At 54.0% G+C, this 22,048-nt stretch overlaps 1 protein-coding gene across 1 annotated transcript in view; it reads left to right on the top strand.

The window, feature by feature from the left end:
* Positions 1-13,014: 13,014 nt before the first annotated feature.
* atg7 (autophagy related 7) overlaps positions 13,015-22,048 on the top strand; it is a 39,697-nt gene continuing 30,663 nt past the window's right edge. The window contains 12 exon segments of the mRNA NM_001129922.1: positions 13,015-13,053; positions 13,983-14,178; positions 15,262-15,316; positions 16,024-16,141; positions 16,980-17,057; positions 18,390-18,506; positions 19,068-19,211; positions 19,475-19,563; positions 20,111-20,232; positions 20,388-20,478; positions 20,849-20,993; positions 21,509-21,667. Of these exon segments, the coding sequence (NP_001123394.1) occupies positions 14,001-14,178; positions 15,262-15,316; positions 16,024-16,141; positions 16,980-17,057; positions 18,390-18,506; positions 19,068-19,211; positions 19,475-19,563; positions 20,111-20,232; positions 20,388-20,478; positions 20,849-20,993; positions 21,509-21,667 (1,296 nt within the window). The 5' untranslated portion in view covers positions 13,015-13,053; positions 13,983-14,000.

Genomic DNA, 22,048 nt, shown 5'->3' with positions numbered 1-22,048 from the left:
TCATTTCTCATTATATATATTCATATTCCTCAATAGTTACAGCTGGGGGCACAGTTACCCCCCAAGCCGCCCACCTCTGCAGTCACCCCAGGAAGGCAACCAAGGCAACACATGCAGCCCCAGCCCTCCCCTTGCCAACCCTTCCCTTCCCAGCCCTCCCCTTGCCAACCCTTCCCAGCCCTCCCCTTGCCAACCCTTCCCAGCCCTCCCCTTGCCAACCCTTCCCAGCCCTCCCCTTGCCAACTCTCCTCCTCCCAGCCCTCCCCTTGCCAACCCTTCCCTTCCCAGTCCTCCCCTTGCTAACCCTTCCCAGCCCTCCCCTTGCCAACCCTTCCCTTCCCAGCCCTCCCCTTGCCAACCCTTCCCTTCCCAGCCCTCCCCTTGCCAACCCTTCCCTTCCCAGTCCTCCCCTTGCCAACCCTTCCCAGCCCTCCCCTTCCCTTCCCAGCCCTCCCCTTGCCAACCCTTCCCAGCCCTCCCCTTTCCAACTCTTCCCAGCCCTCCCCTTGCCAACTCTCCTCCTCCCAGCCCTCCCCTTGCCAACCCTTCCCTTTCCAGCCCTCCCCTTGCCAACCCTTCCCAGCCCTCCCCTTGCCAACCCTTCCCAGCCCTCCCCTTGCCAACTCTCCCAGCCCTCCCCTTGCCAACCCTTCCCTTCCCTTCCTAGCCCTCCCCTTGCCAACTCTCCTCCTCCCAGCCCTCCCCTTGCCAACTCTCCTCCTCCCAGCCCTCCCCTTGCCAACCCTTCCCTTCCCAGCCCTCCCCTTGCCAACCCATCCTGCCCAGCCCTCCCCTTGCCAACCCTTCCCTTCCCAGCCCTCCCCTTGCCAACCCTTCCCTTCCCAGCCCTCCCCTTGCCAACTCTTCCCTTCCCAGCCCTCCCCTTGCCAACCCATCCTGCCCAGCCCTCCCCTTGCCAACCCTTCCCTTCCCAGCCCTCCCCTTGCCAACCCATCCTGCCCAGCCCTCCCCTTGCCAACCCTTCCCTTCCCAGCCCTCCCCTTGCCAACCCTTCCCTTCCCAGCCCTCCCCTTGCCAACTCTTCCCTTCCCAGCCCTCCCCTTGCCAACCCATCCTGCCCAGCCCTCCCCTTGCCAACCCTTCCCAGCCCTCCCCTTGCCAACCCATCCTGCCCAGCCCTCCCCTTGCCAACCCTTTCCTTCCCAACCCTTCCCTTGCCAACCCATCCTGCCCAGCCCTCCACTTGCCAACCTATCGTTTACAGCCCTCCCCATCCCAGGCCTTTCCTTCTGAGTCCTCCCCTTGCCAACCCTTCCCACCCTTTCCCTTTCTAACCCTTACCAGCCCTCCCCTTGCCAAACCTTCCTTCACAACCCTACCTTTGCTGACTCTTCCCTTCCCAGTCCTTCTCTTGTCAACCATTTCAAGCCATTCTCTTGCCAACCTTTCCTTCCCACCCCCCTACCAGATTTATACCCACACATACTCACACCAGTAATGGCCGCACCTTCCCCTGGGCAGCTAATGCCCCTGCCTATTCACAGGGAAGGTGGCACATTTGGGAGAAAGATACGAAAAAAGGGACCAAAGAAGCTTCTCCAGACTCCCGGGAGCTGCGCCCATTTACACTGCACGTTGCAGGCAGTATGGGGGTACAGCAATGGGTCAGTGCAGGTTGGACTGTAAGGTGTTAAGTGAAGGTGCCATATGTCAAAATTAACAATATTGGGCCCATGTTAGCGCTTGGGTTCTGATTCAGTTCTGCCCCAACAGGTTTGATCCTTTCTCCCATTATATGTTTTAGGGTACACGGCAGGCCCAGACTGGCAATCTGTGGATTCTGGTACATGCCAGAAAAGCTGCTGTAGTCTGTACCCCCAAGTCCATACCCCCAAGTCTGTACCCCCGAGTGTGTAACCCTGAGTCTGTACCCCCAAGTTTGTACCCCTGAGTCCATACCGCTGAGTCCATACCCTCAAGTCTGTACCCCCGAGTGTGTAACCCTGAGTCTGTACCCCCAAGTTTGTACCCCTGAGTCCATACCGCTGAGTCCATACCCTCAAGCCTGCACCCTTGAGTCAGTCTGTACCCCCGAGTCTGTACCCCCGAGTCTGTACCCCAGAGTCTGTACCCTAGAGTCTGTACCCCAGAGTCTGTACCCTGGGGACTCTCAATCTCAGAGGAAGACAATAAAAGGCATAAAGCTGTTTGCCCAGGGGACCCCGGGATACCGAGGAACAAAGCCCAGAAGGCCCTGCAGGGAATTGGGGTTTGTTTAGCCCCATGCACGCCCCTTGGTACTTGGGCGCAGGCGGCCGCGACGCTGAGCGATTGCCAGCTCTCTGCCCAGTCCAGCTGAGGTGCCACTGGATACAGCTGACAAAACCCAGATGGTTCCGGACTCAGCGTCACTGTCAGGAATCAGCGAGAGCCCCGGGGTGGGAAACGGGAATGTGTTTTATCTAACGAGGGGATAATTACTGGGAAGCAGCAGGGCCTGGGGTAACGAGGTGGGTAATGAGCTTCAGTGGCTGCACTTGCACAAACACATTCTCCCTCTGAGCTGAACCACATGGGAGGTTCTGTCCAACGGTGTTGGATCGACAGATTGGATCGGATGCAGTTGTGTAAACATTAGCAACTTGGTGGTATTTGCCCCAAACTCCTGCCTGAGAGGAATAGTATACAGAGTATCATTCCTGGCCCAGCTCCTGCCTGAGAGGAATAGTATACAGAGTATCATTCCTGGCCCAGCTCCTGCCTGAGAGGAATAGTATACACAGTATCATTCCTGGCCCAGCTCCTGCCTGAGAGGAATAGTATACACAGTATCTTTCCCGGCCCAGCTCCTGCCTGAGAGGAATAGTATACACAGTATCTTTCCCGGCCCAGCTCCTGCCTGAGAGGAATAGTACACACAGTATCTTTCCCGGCCCAGCTCCTGCCTGAGAGGAATAGTACACACAGTATCATTCCCGGCCCAGCTCCTGCCTGAGAGGAATAGTACACACAGTATCATTCCCGGCCCAGCTCCTGCCTGAGAGGAATAGTACACACAGTATCATTCCCGGCCCAGCTCCTGCCTGAGAGGAATAGTATACACAGTATCATTCCCGGCCCAGCTCCTGCCTGAGAGGAATAGTATACACAGTATCATTCCCGGCCCAGCTCCTGCCTGAGAGGAATAGTATACACAGTATCATTCCCAGCCCAGCTCCTGCCTGAGAGGAATAGTATACACAGTATCATTCCCGGCCCAGCTCCTGCCTGAGAGGAATAGTATACACAGTATCTTTCCTGGCCCAGCTCCTGCCTGAGAGGAATAGTATACAGAGTATCTTTCCTGGCCCAGCTCCTGCCTGAGAGGAATGGTATACACAGTATCTTTCCTGGCCCAGCTCCTGCCTAAGCGGAATAGTATACACAGTATCTTTCCTGGCCCAGCTCCTGCCTGAGCGGAATAGTATACACAGTATCTTTCCTGGCCCAGCTCCTGCCTAAGCGGAATAGTATACACAGTATCTTTCCTGGCCCAGCTCCTGCCTGAGCGGAATAGTATACACAGTATCATTCCTGGCCCAGCTCCTGCCTAAGCGGAATAGTATACACAGTATCTTTCCTGGCCCAGCTCCTGCCTGAGCGGAATAGTATACACAGTATCTTTCCTGGCCCAGCTCCTGCCTGAGAGTAATAGTTTACACAGTATCATTCCCGGCCCCAGCTCCTGCCTGAGAGGAATAGTTTACACAGTATCATTCCCGGCCCAGCTCCTGCCTGAGAGGAATAGTTTACACAGTATCATTCCCGGCCCCAGCTCCTGCCTGAGAGGAATAGTATACACAGTATCATTCCCGGCCCCAGCTCCTGCCTGAGAGGAATAGTTTACACAGTATCATTCCCGGCCCCAGCTCCTGCCTGAGAGGAATAGTATACACAGTATCATTCCCGGCCCAGCTCCTGCCTGAGAGGAATAGTTTACACAGTATCATTCCCGGCCCCAGCTCCTGCCTGAGAGGAATAGTTTACACAGTATCATTCCCGGCCCCAGCTCCTGCCTGAGAGGAATAGTTTACACAGTATCATTCCTGGCCCAGCTCCTGCCTGAGAGGAATAGTATACACAGTATCATTCCTGGCCCAGCTCCTGCCTGAGAGGAATAGTTTACACAGTATCATTCCTGGCCCAGCTCCTGCCTGAGAGGAATAGTATACACAGTATCTTTCCTGGCCTAGCTCCTGCCTGAGAGGAATAGTATACACAGTATCTTTCCTGGCCCAGCTCCTGCCTAAGCGGAATAGTATACACAGTATCTTTCCTGGCCCAGCTCCTGCCTGAGCGGAATAGTATACACAGTATCTTTCCTGGCCCAGCTCCTGCCTGAGAGGAATAGTTTACACAGTATCATTCCCGGCCCCAGCTCCTGCCTGAGAGGAATAGTATACACAGTATCATTCCTGGCCCAGCTCCTGCCTGAGAGGAATAGTTTACACAGTATCATTCCTGGCCCAGCTCCTGCCTGAGAGGAATAGTATACACAGTATCTTTCCTGGCCTAGCTCCTGCCTGAGAGGAATAGTATACACAGTATCTTTCCTGGCCCAGCTCCTGCCTAAGCGGAATAGTATACACAGTATCTTTCCTGGCCCAGCTCCTGCCTGAGCGGAATAGTATACACAGTATCTTTCCTGGCCCAGCTCCTGCCTGAGAGGAATAGTTTACACAGTATCATTCCCGGCCCCAGCTCCTGCCTGAGAGGAATAGTTTACACAGTATCATTCCCGGCCCCAGCTCCTGCCTGAGAGGAATAGTTTACACAGTATCATTCCCGGCCCCAGCTCCTGCCTGAGAGGAATAGTATACACAGTATCATTCCCGGCCCAGCTCCTGCCTGAGAGGAATAGTATACACAGTATCATTCCCGGCCCAGCTCCTGCCTGAGAGGAATAGTATACACAGTATCATTCCCGGCCCAGCTCCTGCCTGAGAGGAATAGTATACACAGTATCTTTCCTGGCCCAGCTCCTGCCTGAGAGGAATAGTATACAGAGTATCTTTCCTGGCCCAGCTCCTGCCTGAGAGGAATGGTATACACAGTATCTTTCCTGGCCCAGCTCCTGCCTAAGCGGAATAGTATACACAGTATCTTTCCTGGCCCAGCTCCTGCCTGAGCGGAATAGTATACACAGTATCTTTCCTGGCCCAGCTCCTGCCTAAGCGGAATAGTATACACAGTATCTTTCCTGGCCCAGCTCCTGCCTGAGCGGAATAGTATACACAGTATCATTCCTGGCCCAGCTCCTGCCTAAGCGGAATAGTATACACAGTATCTTTCCTGGCCCAGCTCCTGCCTGAGCGGAATAGTATACACAGTATCTTTCCTGGCCCAGCTCCTGCCTGAGAGTAATAGTTTACACAGTATCATTCCCGGCCCCAGCTCCTGCCTGAGAGGAATAGTTTACACAGTATCATTCTCGGCCCAGCTCCTGCCTGAGAGGAATAGTTTACACAGTATCATTCCCGGCCCCAGCTCCTGCCTGAGAGGAATAGTATACACAGTATCATTCCCGGCCCCAGCTCCTGCCTGAGAGGAATAGTTTACACAGTATCATTCCCGGCCCCAGCTCCTGCCTGAGAGGAATAGTATACACAGTATCATTCCCGGCCCCAGCTCCTGCCTGAGAGGAATAGTTTACACAGTATCATTCCTGGCCCAGCTCCTGCCTGAGAGGAATAGTATACACAGTATCATTCCTGGCCCAGCTCCTGCCTGAGAGGAATAGTTTACACAGTATCATTCCTGGCCCAGCTCCTGCCTGAGAGGAATAGTATACACAGTATCTTTCCTGGCCTAGCTCCTGCCTGAGAGGAATAGTATACACAGTATCTTTCCTGGCCCAGCTCCTGCCTAAGCGGAATAGTATACACAGTATCTTTCCTGGCCCAGCTCCTGCCTGAGCGGAATAGTATACACAGTATCTTTCCTGGCCCAGCTCCTGCCTGAGAGGAATAGTTTACACAGTATCATTCCCGGCCCCAGCTCCTGCCTGAGAGGAATAGTTTACACAGTATCATTCCCGGCCCCAGCTCCTGCCTGAGAGGAATAGTTTACACAGTATCATTCCCGGCCCAGCTCCTGCCTGAGAGGAATAGTTTACACAGTATCATTCCCGGCCCCAGCTCCTGCCTGAGAGGAATAGTATACACAGTATCATTCCCGGCCCCAGCTCCTGCCTGAGAGGAATAGTTTACACAGTATCATTCCCGGCCCAGCTCCTGCCTGAGAGGAATAGTATACACAGTATCATTCCCGGCCCAGCTCCTGCCTGAGAGGAATAGTATACACAGTATCATTCCCGGCCCAGCTCCTGCCTGAGAGGAATAGTATACACAGTATCATTCCCGGCCCAGCTCCTGCCTGAGAGGAATAGTATACACAGTATCATTCCTGGCCCAGCTCCTGCCTGAGAGGAATAGTATACACAGTATCATTCCCGGCCCAGCTCCTGCCTGAGAGGAATAGTATACACAGTATCATTCCCGGCCCAGCTCCTGCCTGAGAGGAATAGTATACACAGTATCTTTCCTGGCCCAGCTCCTGCCTGAGAGGAATAGTATACAGAGTATCTTTCCTGGCCCAGCTCCTGCCTGAGCGGAATAGTATACACAGTATCTTTCCTGGCCCAGCTCCTGCCTAAGCGGAATAGTATACACAGTATCTTTCCTGGCCCAGCTCCTGCCTGAGCGGAATAGTATACACAGTATCTTTCCTGGCCCAGCTCCTGCCTAAGCGGAATAGTATACACAGTATCTTTCCTGGCCCAGCTCCTGCCTGAGCGGAATAGTATACACAGTATCTTTCCTGGCCCAGCTCCTGCCTAAGCGGAATAGTATACACAGTATCTTTCCTGGCCCAGCTCCTGCCTGAGCGGAATAGTATACACAGTATCTTTCCTGGCCCAGCTCCTGCCTGAGAGTAATAGTTTACACAGTATCATTCCCGGCCCCAGCTCCTGCCTGAGAGGAATAGTTTACACAGTATCATTCCCGGCCCCAGCTCCTGCCTGAGAGGAATAGTTTACACAGTATCATTCCCGGCCCCAGCTCCTGCCTGAGAGGAATAGTATACACAGTATCATTCCCGGCCCCAGCTCCTGCCTGAGAGGAATAGTTTACACAGTATCATTCCCGGCCCCAGCTCCTGCCTGAGAGGAATAGTATACACAGTATCATTCCCGGCCCCAGCTCCTGCCTGAGAGGAATAGTTTACACAGTATCATTCCTGGCCCAGCTCCTGCCTGAGAGGAATAGTATACACAGTATCATTCCTGGCCCAGCTCCTGCCTGAGAGGAATAGTTTACACAGTATCATTCCTGGCCCAGCTCCTGCCTGAGAGGAATAGTATACACAGTATCTTTCCTGGCCTAGCTCCTGCCTGAGAGGAATAGTATACACAGTATCTTTCCTGGCCCAGCTCCTGCCTAAGCGGAATAGTATACACAGTATCATTCCCGGCCCCAGCTCCTGCCTGAGAGGAATAGTTTACACAGTATCATTCCCGGCCCCAGCTCCTGCCTGAGAGGAATAGTTTACACAGTATCATTCCCGGCCCCAGCTCCTGCCTGAGAGGAATAGTATACACAGTATCATTCCCGGCCCCAGCTCCTGCCTGAGAGGAATAGTTTACACAGTATCATTCCCGGCCCCAGCTCCTGCCTGAGAGGAATAGTATACACAGTATCATTCCCGGCCCCAGCTCCTGCCTGAGAGGAATAGTTTACACAGTATCATTCCTGGCCCAGCTCCTGCCTGAGAGGAATAGTATACACAGTATCATTCCTGGCCCAGCTCCTGCCTGAGAGGAATAGTTTACACAGTATCTTTCCTGGCCCAGCTCCTGCCTGAGAGCAATAGTTTACACAGTATCATTCCCGGCCCAGCTCCTGCCTGAGAGGAATAGTTTACACTGGCAGATGGTTTTTAAAGGGGAAGTGTAGGGCCTAGCAGATAAATCGCTATTTTATTAGGCTTCTAGTGAAAATGAGACATTTCCCACTCCCCCCCACCCCAAGCTCCAAGCACGTAACCCAGTTCATCTCAAACCTGATATTTCCCTTCCTTTAGGGAACAGTGAGGGGCACGAGTGGGCCAAACAGGCGCAGAATTATCCCCGGGGGCAGCCATACACAGTAATTGTGAATGAGTCAGAAGGCAAGCAGCCCATAATGAGTTGGCCCTAAACTGTAGCCCCCGGCTCCCTGCGAGGGGCCAATCAGCACGTCTGACTTGCAGAATACAAGCCCATTAGTGTCAGTAAGTGAGCAGCGCTAGTGGGGGGGGGGCACATAGCAGCTGAACAACAAGCAAACGCTCATCAGGTTCCACCCTTTCCTCTCCTACAGGGTCTCCATGGAGAGAGAAGAAGGACGTTCGGCTATCGCTTTGGGCTACTGGACAATACAGTCATCTGACCAAAGTGCCCGGCCATCCTTTAGATCTTTACTGTTATATGTAATAAAGGGCACTAAGTTTGCCCAGGTGCAGTAACCCATAGCAACCAAGAACATGTTTGCTTTTAAACAGAAGACCGGTAAATCCTACCTGCTGACTGGTTGCTATGGGTTACTGCACCTTAGTGCCTTTTATTACATATCCTGACTTATAGGGTTAAAGGGGAAAACCCTAAGGCTGTTGGGTCGCTCAGGCGCTGGCACTTGGGGCACTTTGCTGGCGTGGGGGGGGGCTAAACACTAGTAATTGTCTCTCTATGGATTTGTATGGGCCTTATGGACCCCGCCAGTGCTCTTATGGGTCAGGCTTTAGTCTCTCAGTAATCATGTGACCTACAGTGCACCAATAGGATGCAAGCCTATGGGGGCCTATAGAGGGGCAATTACTAGCGGTTTGTTACCCCAGGTGTGCCAGTGCCCTCAGGAATAGACTGAATGGGAGGTAGAATCCCGGCTGTACGTATAAATAGCGAGCGATGGGAACACCGTGTTCTGTTTGTCCCAATGGGACTAATGTGGCCCCAAATGATCCAGGCCCCGCGGGAGGGAAATCACACGGAACATAAGGACTTGTCTCTCAGGCCATTAGCCGCCCAATTAGCTGCACTCACCGGCAGGTTAAACACAATAAACTTACCCTTTACTTGGCAGAACGATGGCCGCCCCTTGTCTCAGGGATAATAATGCTGATTAGAGTCCGGTCCGACTCACAGGCGGCCCAGTAATTACCCTCAGTCACTGCCGCTTTTAAGTCATTTTCTCTTTGTGCGTCTGACTGCGCCTCAATAACAAGCCGATCCATAAATATATAGACATTTGCCCTCCCCAGCAATTACCCAGAATCCTCAGCCAGCCTGGGACTTCCCATCATGCTTCACTGCATGGCAGCATACGAGTTAACGTTTAGCATGAGGTAGTAATATTCTGAGATAATTTGCAATCGGTCTTCATTATTTGTGTTTTTTTTTAATATTTCATTTAAAGTAACAATAACAATAAAACTGGAGCCTCACAGAGCAATAGGGTTTGGCTGCCGGGGTCAGTGACCCCCATTTGAAAGCTGCAAAGAGGCAGAAGAAGGGAAATAATTCAAAAACTAAAAAAATGAAGACCAATTAAAGACTTTCTAAGAAAAGGCCGTTCTATAACGTATTAAGGTGAAACTCCCCTTTTTAAGTGCTTAACCCTTTAGGGGTTGCCCATTACTGTACCATTTGGCTTAGTGGGTAAAGGAGACATTAAATATGATAGTGGAGCGACCCAACCCCAAGTCCATTCATTGTGACCCGCTGCCCATGCAAGTATTATGTCACCTTCTAGTGACCCCAGTTGCTGGACAAGACTTAGTGGCGCCTATTTGGTGCCCAGCTAGTGCCCGGGTGCCATTCTGATTGTGATTGGGCAACTGAGTTCTGTTCACTCCCAGACAAGAGACACAGGGCACAGACATCTCTCTGGGATAAAAATGTCTCTGGGAATGAAGGGATTGTGGGCAAAGAGGGATGCGCCTTTGGCACTACAGTGGGGGGCACTCCCTGCCCAGCTGCCTCTAAAGTTGCTCAGTTTTGGATCAGGCAGAGGCTTGGGGGGCAGGAAACAGTGTGGGGGGGGGCAGAGGCTTGGGGGGCAGAAAGCAGTGTTGGGGGGCAGAGGCTTGGGGGGTAGAAAGCAGTGTTGGGGGGCAGAGGCTTGAGGGGCAGGAAGCAGTGTTGGGGGGCAGAGGCTTGGGGGGCAGAAAGCAGTGTTGGGGGGCAGAGGCTTGGGGGGTAGAAAGCAGTGTTGGGGGGCAGAGGCTTGAGGGGCAGGAAGCAGTGTTGGGGGGCAGAGGCTTGGGGGGTAGAAAGCAGTGTTGGGGGGCAGAGGCTTGGGGGGTAGAAAGCAGTGTTGGGGGGCAGAGGCTTGGGGGGTAGAAAGCAGTGTTGGGGGGCAGAGGCTTGGGGGGTAGAAAGCAGTGTTGGGGGGCAGAGGCTTGAGGGGCAGGAAGCAGTGTTGGAGGGGCAGAGGCTTGGGGGGAAAGAAGCAGTGTTGGGGGGCAGGAAGCAGTGTGGGGGCAGAGGCTTGGGGGGCAGGAAGCAGTGGGGGGCAGAGGCTTGGGGGGCAGGAAGCAGTGTTGGGGGGCAGAGGCTTGGGGGGCAGGAAGCAGTGTTGGAGGGGCAGAGGCTTGGGGGGTCGGAAGCAGTGTGGGGGGGCAGAGGCTTGGGAGGCAGGAAGCAGTGGGGGGCAGTAAGCAGTGTGGGGGGGCAGAGGCTTGGGGGGCAGGAAGCAGTGTGGGGGACAGAGGCTTGGGGGGCAGGAAGCAGTGGGGGGCAGAGGCTTGGGGGGTCGGAAGCAGTGGGGGGCAGAGGCTTGGGAGGCAGGAAGCAGTGGGGGGTAGTAAGCAGTGTGGGGGGGCAGAGGCTTGGGGGGCAGGAAGCAGTGTGGGGGACAGAGGCTTGGGGGGCAGGAAGCAGTGGGGGGCAGAGGCTTGGGGGGAGAGTTGTTGGCGGTGGGGAAGAGGACAGGGTGGATGATACAGGGCAACTTGCCCTGGGCACCATTCTGCCTGCCCTGTCTCTGCATCTGATATGTCACTATGTTACCCAGTCACTGTGTTACTATGTATATGTTACTGGCCCCTGGGGGGACTTGAGGCCTAGGGCAAATATCTGCCACTTGCAGATATAAGGGCACCTACAGAGTAGTTGGGGTGGGTCCGCCAGGTTCCTTGTGTGGGTGGGTGACTGAACTGGGGGGGGTGTAATATATTATAGCTATATATACAATCACTAACTCACACACACGTCATGGGGAGTTGAAACATAAAAAGCTGCAGAAATGAAACAAAATACCCGTATTTATCAGCCAATGTCACAAGAACGGGGGCTATTTGTGGGCTTTTCCCTAAATAGAATGAAAGGCATGTTGGTACCGGCGGTGCCCCACATACACTCATACTGGAACAGGACCAGGAGGGAAGGGGGTCCATTTGTACCTTTGCAGAAACAGAACCAAATTCCCAAGTTGAACGTGATGGACGTATGTCTTTTTTCAACCCAACTTACTATGTTACTATGTTACTAAGTTCTTGCCCAAAGCTGTTTTTTGCATTGCTGCCCCTCCCTCGCCGTCTCTTCTATCGGTTCTACCACTCTCTATAGGCGCCCAAAGGGGAAAGATCAATTAAATTGCCTCTGGGGGGCGCAGGTCGGGGTGCCCCAAGGCAGGACACCCTATACTGAGGGGCACTGCCCCCTACGGCCCTAGCTCTGTCACTGACTGGGGAGACTCCCTGCCAATTGCCACAGAGGGGCCCCGGGAGAGACAGGGAAGCGCAGCCATAGGAGTTGGTAACTCCACCTCTGCTCCCCAAACACCACGGTTGCCAGATTTATTTTCCCAAACCAGCCAAAGTCAGTGCTAAAACCAGCCCAAAACTAGCCCAAAGCCACTTTGAAAGTAGCCCAACAATAGCCCAATATGTGCAATGAAAAAAAATTCTTAAAAAATAAAAGTATATCTGGGAAAAGCTGCCTTTGTAAAGTGTATAATCACTGCCCAGTTACTGGGATGGCTGTTTCCCTGCTCTCTGGGCCCAGTTACTGGGATGGCTGTTTCCCTGCTCTCTGGGCCCAGTTACTGGGATGGCTGTTTCCCTGCTCTCTGGGCCCAGTTACTGGGATGGCTGTTTCCCTGCTCTCTGGGCCCAGTTACTGGGATGGCTGTTTCCCTGCTCTCTGGGCCCAGTTACTGGGATGGCTGTTTCCCTGCTCTCTGGGCCCAGTTACTGGGATGGCTGTTTCCCTGCTCTCTGGGCCCAGTTACTGGCATGGCTGTTTCCCTGCTCTCTGGGCCCAGTTACTGGGATGGCTGTTTCCCTGCTCTCTGGGCCCAGTTACTGGGATGGCTGTTTCCCTGCTCTCTGGGCCCAGTTACTGGCATGGCTGTTTCCCTGCTCTCTGGGCCCAGTTACTGGGATGGCTGTTTCCCTGCTCTCTGGGCCCAGTTACTGGGATGGCTGTTTCCCTGCTCTCTGGGCCCAGTTACTGGGATGGCTGTTTCCCTGCTCTCTGGGCCCAGTTACTGGGATGGCTGTTTCCCTGCTCTCTGGGCCCAGTTACTGGGATGGCTGTTTCCCTGCTCTCTGGGCCCAGTCCCTGCAGGTTATTGTAGTTTTGATGCCTCAGATTCAGCAGAGGAATAGAAAAGGGAGCTGCTGTCTATAATTGCATTCTGGGTATTGTAGTTTTATAGTCAGCCTAGCTGTAGGCCAATAGTAAAGATACAAACTACATTACCCAGCATGCACTGGGACAGACATGTCAGGGGGAAAACACTTTGGCTAGTTTCCAAACTACAAACCCGCCAAGGCGCCAAAAACGAACCCAAATTTGTACCTTGGCGGGTTTGTACTTTGGAAACCCTTCTGGGCTGCAAACTATTAGCCCAATCTGGCGGGAAACCCTGCCTGACACACTACAAATAGAAAGTTCAAACGCGATGATGTCTGTCCCCGCCCAGTGCCCACTGTCAGGTGACTCCCTGCCCATGTGACTAACCCGGAAGCTGCTGAGAGCAGAGAAGGAGCAGCTGGATCTGCAGAGCAACAGTGAGTGGGACCTTCCTGCCCCGCACTGGGGCATCTAACGCAGCCCTCCCCGGTATCGGGGCACTTATATGTCTCTGCTGCTGAGGATATTAACTCTTTCCATGTACTTGTGGGGGTTGTTGCATCCCATTCCCTGCTGCTATTTACCCTCCCTTCCTGCTTCTGGGGCATCGGAGCTTTCGATTTGCCAAACTTGTTTTAATAGGGATACTGGGAGTTGTAGGGTTAATGGGGAGGCTGGGAGTTGTAGGGTTGGTGGGGAGGCTGGGAGTTGTAGGGTTAATGGGGAAGGCTGGGAGTTGTAGGGTTGATGGGGAGGCTGGGAGTTGTAGGGTTGGTGGGGAGGCTGGGAGTTGTGGGGAGGCTGGGAGTTGTGGGGAGGCTGGGAGTTGTGGGGAGGCTGGGAGTTGTAGGGTTGGTGGGGAGGCTGGGAGTTGTGGGGAGGCTGGGAGTTGTAGGGTTAATGGGGAGGCTGGGAGTTGTAGGGTTGGTGGGGGAGGCTGGGAGTTGTAGGGTTGGTGGGGGAGGCTGGGAGTTGTAGGGTTGGTGGGGGAGGCTGGGAGTTGTAGGGTTGGTGGGGGAGGCTGGGAGTTGTAGGGTTGGTGGGGGAGGCTGGGAGTTGTAGGGTTGGTGGGGGAGGCTGGGAGTTGTAGGGTTGGTGGGGGAGGCTGGGAGTTGTAGGGTTGGTGGGGAGGCTGGGAGTTGTAGGGTTGGTGGGGGAGGCTGGGAGTTGTAGGGTTGGTGGGGGAGGCTGGGAGTTGTAGGGTTGGTGGGGGAGGCTGGGAGTTGTAGGGTTGGTGGGGAGGCTGGGAGTTGTAGGGTTGGTGGGGACCCTGATGTATCTGCCAGTCAGGGGGGTTGGCAGCTCTCGGTGGAACCAGTTCATCTCTGCACCTTAATATGAGATTTCTTCTGTCCTTTCCCTGCAGCCGAGCCCCCCGGGCACCATGGCGTCTGGGACCGACCCCCCCAGTGATCTCCTCGCTGCCGACGATGCCAAGTTACAGTTTGTGCCGTTCACCAGCGCCCTGGATGCCGGCTTCTGGCACCAACTGACTCAGAAGAAACTCAACGAGTACAGACTGGACGAGACCCCCAAGGAAATAAAGGGACATTATTATAATGGTGAGTGTGAGTATGGGGGGGGGGGGGGCGGTGCCTTATATCATTGGGCAGGGACCTCCCTCTGCCGCTCCTGCTGGACTTTCTATAATGAAAGTAAATCTAATTATAAGCAACTAATATCCACATTGTGCCTGTCCCTTTCCCTTCCCTGCACTGCTGGTTCTGACTCCTGATACAACTCCCCAATATCCATTCATTCCTCATTCTCACTGGGTTTATAGTTATGTGTAACTGTCACTGTGTCTGTCCCTTCCCTGCACTGCTGGTTCTGACTCCTGATACAACTCCCCAATATCCATTCATTCCTCATTCTCACTGGGTTTATAGTTATGTGTAACTGTCACTGTGTCTGTCCCTTTCCCTTCCCTGCACTGCTGGTTCTGACTCCTGATACAACTCCCCAATATCCATTCATTCCTCATTCTCACTGGGTTTATAGTTATGTGTAACTGTCACTGTGTCTGTCCCTTTCCCTTCCCTGCACTGCTGGTTCTGACTCCTGATACAACTCCCCAATACCCATTCATTCCTCATTCTCACTGGGTTTATAGTTATGTGTAACTGTCACTGTGTCTGTCCCTTTCCCTTCCCTGCACTGCTGGTTCTGACTCCTGATACAACTCCCCAATATCCATTCATTCCTCATTCTCACTGGGTTTATAGTTATGTGTAACTGTCACTGTGTCTGTCCCTTTCCCTTCCCTGCACTGCTGGTTCTGACTCCTGATACAACTCCCCAATACCCATTCATTCCTCATTCTCACTGGGTTTATAGTTATGTGTAACTGTCACTGTGTCTGTCCCTTTCCCTTCCCTGCACTGCTGGTTCTGACTCCTGATACAACCCCCCAATATATATATATATATGTTTCCCTCTCTGAGGGGTGACATGCTTGGGCAGTGCCAGGGCAGTAAGTAGTGATTGTAACCCGTTAGGATTGGAGAAAGCTACAGATATGCACAGATGTGTGGTGGGATTTATTGGGTGAGTATTTGGGTGCAAATACATTTCTGTGTCTCCCTGTATTTTCCCTGTGTGTAACGACTCTCACCCTGTGCAACCTGATTGTCTTTTGTCTGCAGGGGATCCAGCCGGACTCCCAACCCGTCTCACTCTGGAATTCAGCGCCTTCGATGTGTAAGTAAATGTCTGTCTGATGGCCTGCGGCACAGGGGGCACTGTCTGTCCCAGAATGCATCTGTTCCCATTACCCAGCAAAAGTCAGAGGCGAGAGATACCAGAGGGATTCCCCAGTACTAAGCACAATTCAGCAGGAACAGCCCCCTAAGTTTGCCCATAGCCTGTACAGAGAGATACCATAAAACTATGGCACATAGGGATTCCCCTGTACTAAGCACAATTCAGCAGGAACAGCCCCCTAAGTTTGCTCATAGTCTGTACAGAGAGATACCATAAAACTATGGCACATAGGGATTCCCCTGTACTAAGCACAATTCAGCAGGAACAGCCCCCTAAGTTTGCCCATAGCCTGTACAGAGAGATACCATAAAACTATGGCACATAGGGATTCCCCTGTACTAAGCACAATTCAGCAGGAACAGCCCCCTAAGTTTGCCCATAGCCTGTACAGAGAGATACCATAAAACTATGGCACATAGGGATTTCCCTGTACTAAGCACAATTCAGCAGGAACAGCCCCCTAAGTTTGTTCATAGCCTGTACAGAGAGAAACCATAAAATTATGGCACATAGGGATTCCCCTGTACTAAGCACAATTCAGCAGGAACAGCCCCTAAGTTTGCTCATAGCCTGTACAGAGAGATACTATAAAACTATGGCACTTTGTACAGTGGATTAACAAGTACATTATTTGTCATTGGCAGTAATACCCCCACCCCTGCCCGCTGCTGCCCGGCGCTCGGCTCGCTGTACAACACCAACACTCTGGAGTCATTCAAATCGTGCGATAAGAAGGCGCTTTTGGATCGAGCAGCCAATGAGGTGAAAGCATCTGACAAGCATGTGATGTGTGGGATCCAGTTGTTGATATATAAAGGGGCAGGCGTGTTGCACTCAGCGGCCATAGGGAACTATTAATGCACATTAATCATTTGAAAATTATTTTTGTATGTGTCAGTATCACTGTAATCATGTGATGTAAAGTCACATGATTTTAAGGGTTCTGATCCAGTGCATCCCTACTTTAAACACCTAGAAGCCAGTAGTGTGCCAAAGATTTGCTGCAGAACTACATTACCCATCAACCCCTGGCAGCCTTGCTGGGCATTTATTACTATAACAGAGGTTGTAATTCCTCACCCCCCCCGATAATGTTTCTGCAAGGAGCGAAGACACTGGCACCCCAAAGAAGCTGCTTCCTTCTCCCCATTATTGGAACCCTCACATTTGTCTAGTACTTTCATTTAGTGGGGGGCAAGCAGATCTCAATATTACAGGCTCCTGAGCGCCCCCTGGTGCCCCTACGGCTGCCACACTACTGTACCCATAGGCTTCATATTTGCCCCCTAGGGACCCTGAACCCCATTATTATACATTACAAGCTCTGCCCCTGTGCCCGTCTTTCTCAAGTACCCCAATATTTAGAACCCCTAAATACAGAGGTCACCCTGCCCTTATACAGGCACCATTCCAGCCAGCAATTAGCAACCCGGTGTACTATGGGTAATACACTTCCCATCATCCTTAGCTACACCAGCTCCAAGGGAGGGTCTCAGTCAGGTAATGCCTCTCTCTGAGCTGATGTGAGGCCACTGACGTTTTTTATGTTGGGGGTGTCTCTCCCTAAATCTGACAGTCGGGGTGCCTTATTGTTCTGCAGATTTGGGAGGCGATTCAGTCGGGAGCTGCCATTGAGGATCCGACGCATCTGACTAAGTTCCACCTCCTCACATTCTCAGTAAGTCGCTGTTTCACAAGCCATTGGTTGCGCCAGATGCTGCGCTGTGAGCCCCGCCCAGCTGTACCCTCATTGCACTGCCCCTTGTGCCATGTTCTCTGTGCCCCTTGGGGGTTTCAAGGTGTAAGAAACTGTGGTAGTTTCCCTTTGGGCCAAACACTTGCAGGTTCTGGTCTGTTATTGCGTCACATTGTCTTTGGTTCTGATCCAATCCTGAATAACTACTTCCCCCCTCTTCCCCAGTCTCATGTGTCTCTGGTACTGATCCGACCCTAGGTTTAGTCAGTGTGTGAGACGGAAGGAGAGTCTGGGCCTGTTACTTAATTGGTGCAAAAATGCCCCCCCCCCCCTCCCCAGGGGTGCTGGCGCCGGGCCTGTGGGCTCCCTGGGGTGCTGGCGCCGGGCCTGTGGGCTCCCTGGGGTGCTGGCGCCGGGCCTGTGGGGCTCCCTGGGGTGCTGGCGCCGGGCCTGTGGGGCTCCCTGGGGTGCTGGCGCCGGGCCTGTGGGCTCCCTGGGGTGCTGGCGCCAGGCCTGTGGGCTCCCTGGGGAGCTGGCGCCGGGCCTGTGGGGCTCCCTGGGGTGCTGGCGCCGGGCCTGTGGGGCTCCCTGGGGTGCTGGCGCCGGGCCTGTGGGGCTCCCTGGGGTGCTGGCGCCGGGCCTGTGGGGCTCCCTGGGGTGCTGGCGCCGGGCCTGTGGGGCTCCCTGGGGTGCTGGCGCCGGGCCTGTGGGGCTCCCTGGGGCGCTGGCGCCGGGCCTGTGGGGCTCCCTGGGGCGCTGGCGCCGGGCCTGTGGGGCTCCCTGGGGCGCTGGCGCCGGGCCTGTGGGGCTCCCTGGGGCGCTGGCGCCGGGCCTGTGGGGCTCCCTGGGGCGCTGGCGCCGGGCCTGCGGGCTCCCTGGGGCGCTGGCGCCGGCTCAGGAGAGGTCAGGGACTGCCGGATGACTTTGGAACAATGTGCAGATGTTGCTGTGGGGGCAGCCGGGGGCAGTAATGAGCGAGCGGCACATTTGCCTAATGGGCACTTAAGATGCACGGGGTAATAAGGAGAGTGGTTTGGGCACAAAGGTTACTGGGGGCGGAGCCGTGTCTGCGCCAAATGCTCCTTATTTTTATATAAAAAGGAGCGATTTCCATAGTGAGACTTTTAACTCTCACACCACCAGATCGGGGGCGGTGCCAGAGGGGCCCCTGTAATTACTTCTTAGCCAATGGCAAGTGTGGAATAAAGACACATCTGCCACCCCCCATTACTTACCCCAGTACATCTACCACAAGCCGCCCCCCCCCCCCCGATTTTCTCAGAATCTGAAATTCTTGTTTTTCTGTTCCTGTAGGATTTAAAGAAATACCGCTTCTACTACTGGTTTTGTTTCCCTGCCCTGTGCCTTCAGGAGGGGGTCCGTCTCCTACAGCCCCCGGCTTCACTTGCCCAACGTTTCTCTGAGCTTCAGGTAAGTGGCTCCTCCCACTGCGTGGGACAGACTGTGTAATGGTCACTGGGACCGGCACCTTCCCTGGGAGGGGGAGTCACTGGGACCGGCGCCTTCCTTGGGGGGGGAGGAGTCACTGGGACCGGCGCCTTCCTTGGGGGGGTCACTGGGACCGGCGCCTTCCCTGGGGGGGGGGGGTCACTGGGACCGGCGCCTTCCCTGGGGGGGGGGGGGGAGTTAATGGGACCGGCGCCTTCCCTGGGGGGGGGGGGGGGAGGAGTCACTGGGACCGGCGCCTTCCCTGGGGGGGGGGAGTTAATGGGACCGGCGCCTTCCCTGGGGGGGGGGGAGTTAATGGGACCGGCGCCTTCCCTGGGGGGGGGGAGTCACTGGGACCGGTGCCTTCCTTGGGGGAGTGGCTGGGAGTAACTAGCCCCTCCCTCTGTATGTGAATGTATTGAGTCGCCTTTCTGGGTCGTGGTTCTGTTCCATTGCAGTAAGTGGGAGGTTCCGCTGCAGCCTGTGCTGGCACATATATATACTGTATGTGGCACTTAACCTCACAATCTCCATTTCCTGCAGGTGGGGGCGCTCCAGAGATCTTATGATGAGTTATGGCAGAAGGAAGGGACCCCCCCACCTTATTTCCTGGTGAAATACACTGAGACTTCCTGTGCTGTGGCCCCGCTCCGTGCGTTCCCCGACTTCTATAAGGATGGAGACAAAGTGAGTCTGCTGCTCAGTGTTTAATTATTTCCCCTCGCTCACTTGCGCCCCCCCCTCGCTCACTTGCGCCCCCCCCTCGCTCACTTGCGCCCCCCCCTCGCTCACTTGCGCCCCCCCCTCGCTCACTTGCGCCCCCCCCTCGCTCACTTGCGCCCTTCCTTCCTCCCTTGCCCTTCCTCACTTGCCCCCCCTTGCTCACTTGCCCCACTCGCTCACATGTGATACAGTTGTGCCCCGGCACTAATATTCTTTGTGATTTGCAGGTGACATTGGGGTTCTGTGACCCCTGCACTTTACCCCAGTACCCGGGGTGGCCCCTGCGCAATCTCCTGGTCCTGGCGGCGTATCATTGGTCAGTACTGATATTTATACCGAGTGCAACCTTTACTGTATGTATCTGACCCTTGTTACCTGGGCCCTTGGGGCTCTATAACCCTGTGCCCCGGGCCCTTGGGGATATTGGTGCCACAGGGCAGGCAACTCTGTATCTGGCTCAGCTGAAATTCCGGTTACAGATCTGACTGCCCAGGGTTCTGCTGCCCCCAAGTGGTGGTAGTTGGCAGCACAGGGCAAAATAAACTGCAGCCCATAAGTTGTTATATATTGGCCGGTCCTACTTGTATATTAATAACCCTGTACTGTTGGCAGGTCCCAGGTATCCCCTCCCTGGCTAAGGCTGATGGGAGTTGTAGTTCAGTGACAGCACTGCGTGGGTTCATTTGCCAGACATAAATAGATAGGAGGCAGTTAAGCCCCCAGGATGATTATACACCTGCCCTGATTAGAGTAATTAAACCAAAATATCTCTCCAGTTAACCCCCCAGGGAGCAATTAATGTGCATCTATTGGATCAGGGGCCCTTGCTGGGTTAATAACCCGACTCCATGTTTCTCTTGCAGGGGAAGCCGCGTGCGGGAAGCTGAGGTTCTGTGCTTTCGGGACCGGACCCTCCAGGGGGAACGAGATGTCACCCACAGCCTCATCTTCCACATTCAACTCCCAGAGATGCCAGCCAATCAGGGTAACCCCCTTGCCCACCTTTGTACCCCTACATTCTATGGTCTAGAGCAGTATGGCAGCCCGAACCCCCCCCCCCGGGTTATCGGTGCAGATACTCACAGATCAGATGAGGGGCTGCCGGAACATTCTGTCATTTTCTGTCTCATTTATTAACAGAGCTCCCAAAAGCAGTTGGATGGGAGAAGAACCAGAAAGGGCAAATGGGCCCCAGGATGGTGAATCTCAGTGAATGTATGGATCCAAAAAGGTAAACTTAACCCAACAGTTTAGTCAGGGGGCAGCAAGGGGCCCCAGACAAGGGGAAGTGATGGAGTATCAGGAAATACACTCCCCCGTGCAAAGGAAGTAGAGACAGTCACATGGGTACCAGGAAATACACTCCCCCTTGTAGAGGAAGTAGTGACAGTCACATGGGTACCAGGAAATACACTCCCCCATGCACAGGAAGTAGTGACAGTCACATGGGTACCAGGAAATACACTCCCCCATGCACAGGAAGTAGAGACAGTGACGGGGTAAGATATGCAGAGGGAGTGGGACACATGATGGAGAGCGAGTGCTAAGGAGAATGGGCAGTGACTGTTGGCGCCAAACTAAGCCCCGCCCTTTGCCCGCAGGTTGGCCGAATCCTCCGTTGACCTGAACCTGAAGCTGATGCGCTGGAGACTCGTCCCAACTCTGGACTTGGATAAAGTGATTCACACCAAGTGTTTGCTGCTGGGGGCTGGCACGCTGGGCTGCAATGTGGCGCGGGCACTAATGGTGGGTTCTCACCCCCTGGAGGGTCCTGAAACCCACGCAGTTATCTATTAGCGGTGTATGTATTCTAATCATAAAGGAGTGACTGCCATCTTAGGGTTCCGATTGTACCCCAATATCCATAATCATGGGGCCCAGACTTTTGAGTTAATGGGGTTCCCCCACTCGAGTGCCCCAATTATTAGCCTACTGGTCACCTGAGCCCCCTTGTTGCTGGGCCCTTTAGCCATGCCCCCTTTAACTCAAAGTCACACCCATGATCCTCCCACAGAGAACAAATCCAGGCACCTCATTTACCTGTGGCCCCTGTGTGTGTACAGGTATTGGAGGGCAGAATGTGGCATTGGCCCACAGAATATAGGTTGCCCAGTGGCTAATAAACTTCATCTGCTGAGTGGCCTTTCTCTGTGTCACCCAAAAATTATGAGGTACCAGAGGGGCCAGAATTGTCGGTTGGCTCTGCCCAAGGCTCTCATGGCGCGGGGAGTCGGGCACTAATACCTTTGTTTCTGCCCCAGGGCTGGGGAGTCAGACACATAACCTTCGTGGACAACGCCAAGATCTCCTACTCTAACCCTGTGCGGCAGCCCCTCTATGACTTCTCCGACTGCCTGGGCGGGGGCAACCCCAAAGCTGAGGTGGCAGCGGCAAAGCTGGAGAAGATATTCCCTGGCGTGGTGAGTGCCCTGTATGTGGCCTATCCAGGGGTAACTATAGAGTGAATGTGTCTCTTTCTGCCCCCACTTACATACCAACGGCTGAGGCTGAGGCTGACTCCTGGGGGGCAGAGCAGTACATCTCTTTATGGGAACCCCCAAAAATCTGCCCCCAGCCCCCCTATCAGCACAATCACTGCTCCCTTGCCTGTGCCCCTCTCTCTGCCTGTTATTAGATTGACTCTAACGATCAGGGGAAATTAAAGGAGAGGATTGGCCTTTTCCATATTCCAATTAAGCCCCCTGAGGGCCCCCCCCCCCCACATGCATAATGGGATCCCTTTAATTATCCATGTGCCAATCATTCACCACATCAGGAGGCAGAAATGAAGTTTGATCAGA

The sequence above is a fragment of the Xenopus tropicalis genome, chromosome 4, assembly GCF_000004195.4.
Source record: "Xenopus tropicalis strain Nigerian chromosome 4, UCB_Xtro_10.0, whole genome shotgun sequence".
Classification (NCBI taxonomy): domain Eukaryota; kingdom Metazoa; phylum Chordata; class Amphibia; order Anura; family Pipidae; genus Xenopus; species Xenopus tropicalis.
Note: the sequence above shows the minus strand (reverse complement) of the source record. Positions and strands in the feature narration are given on the sequence as shown.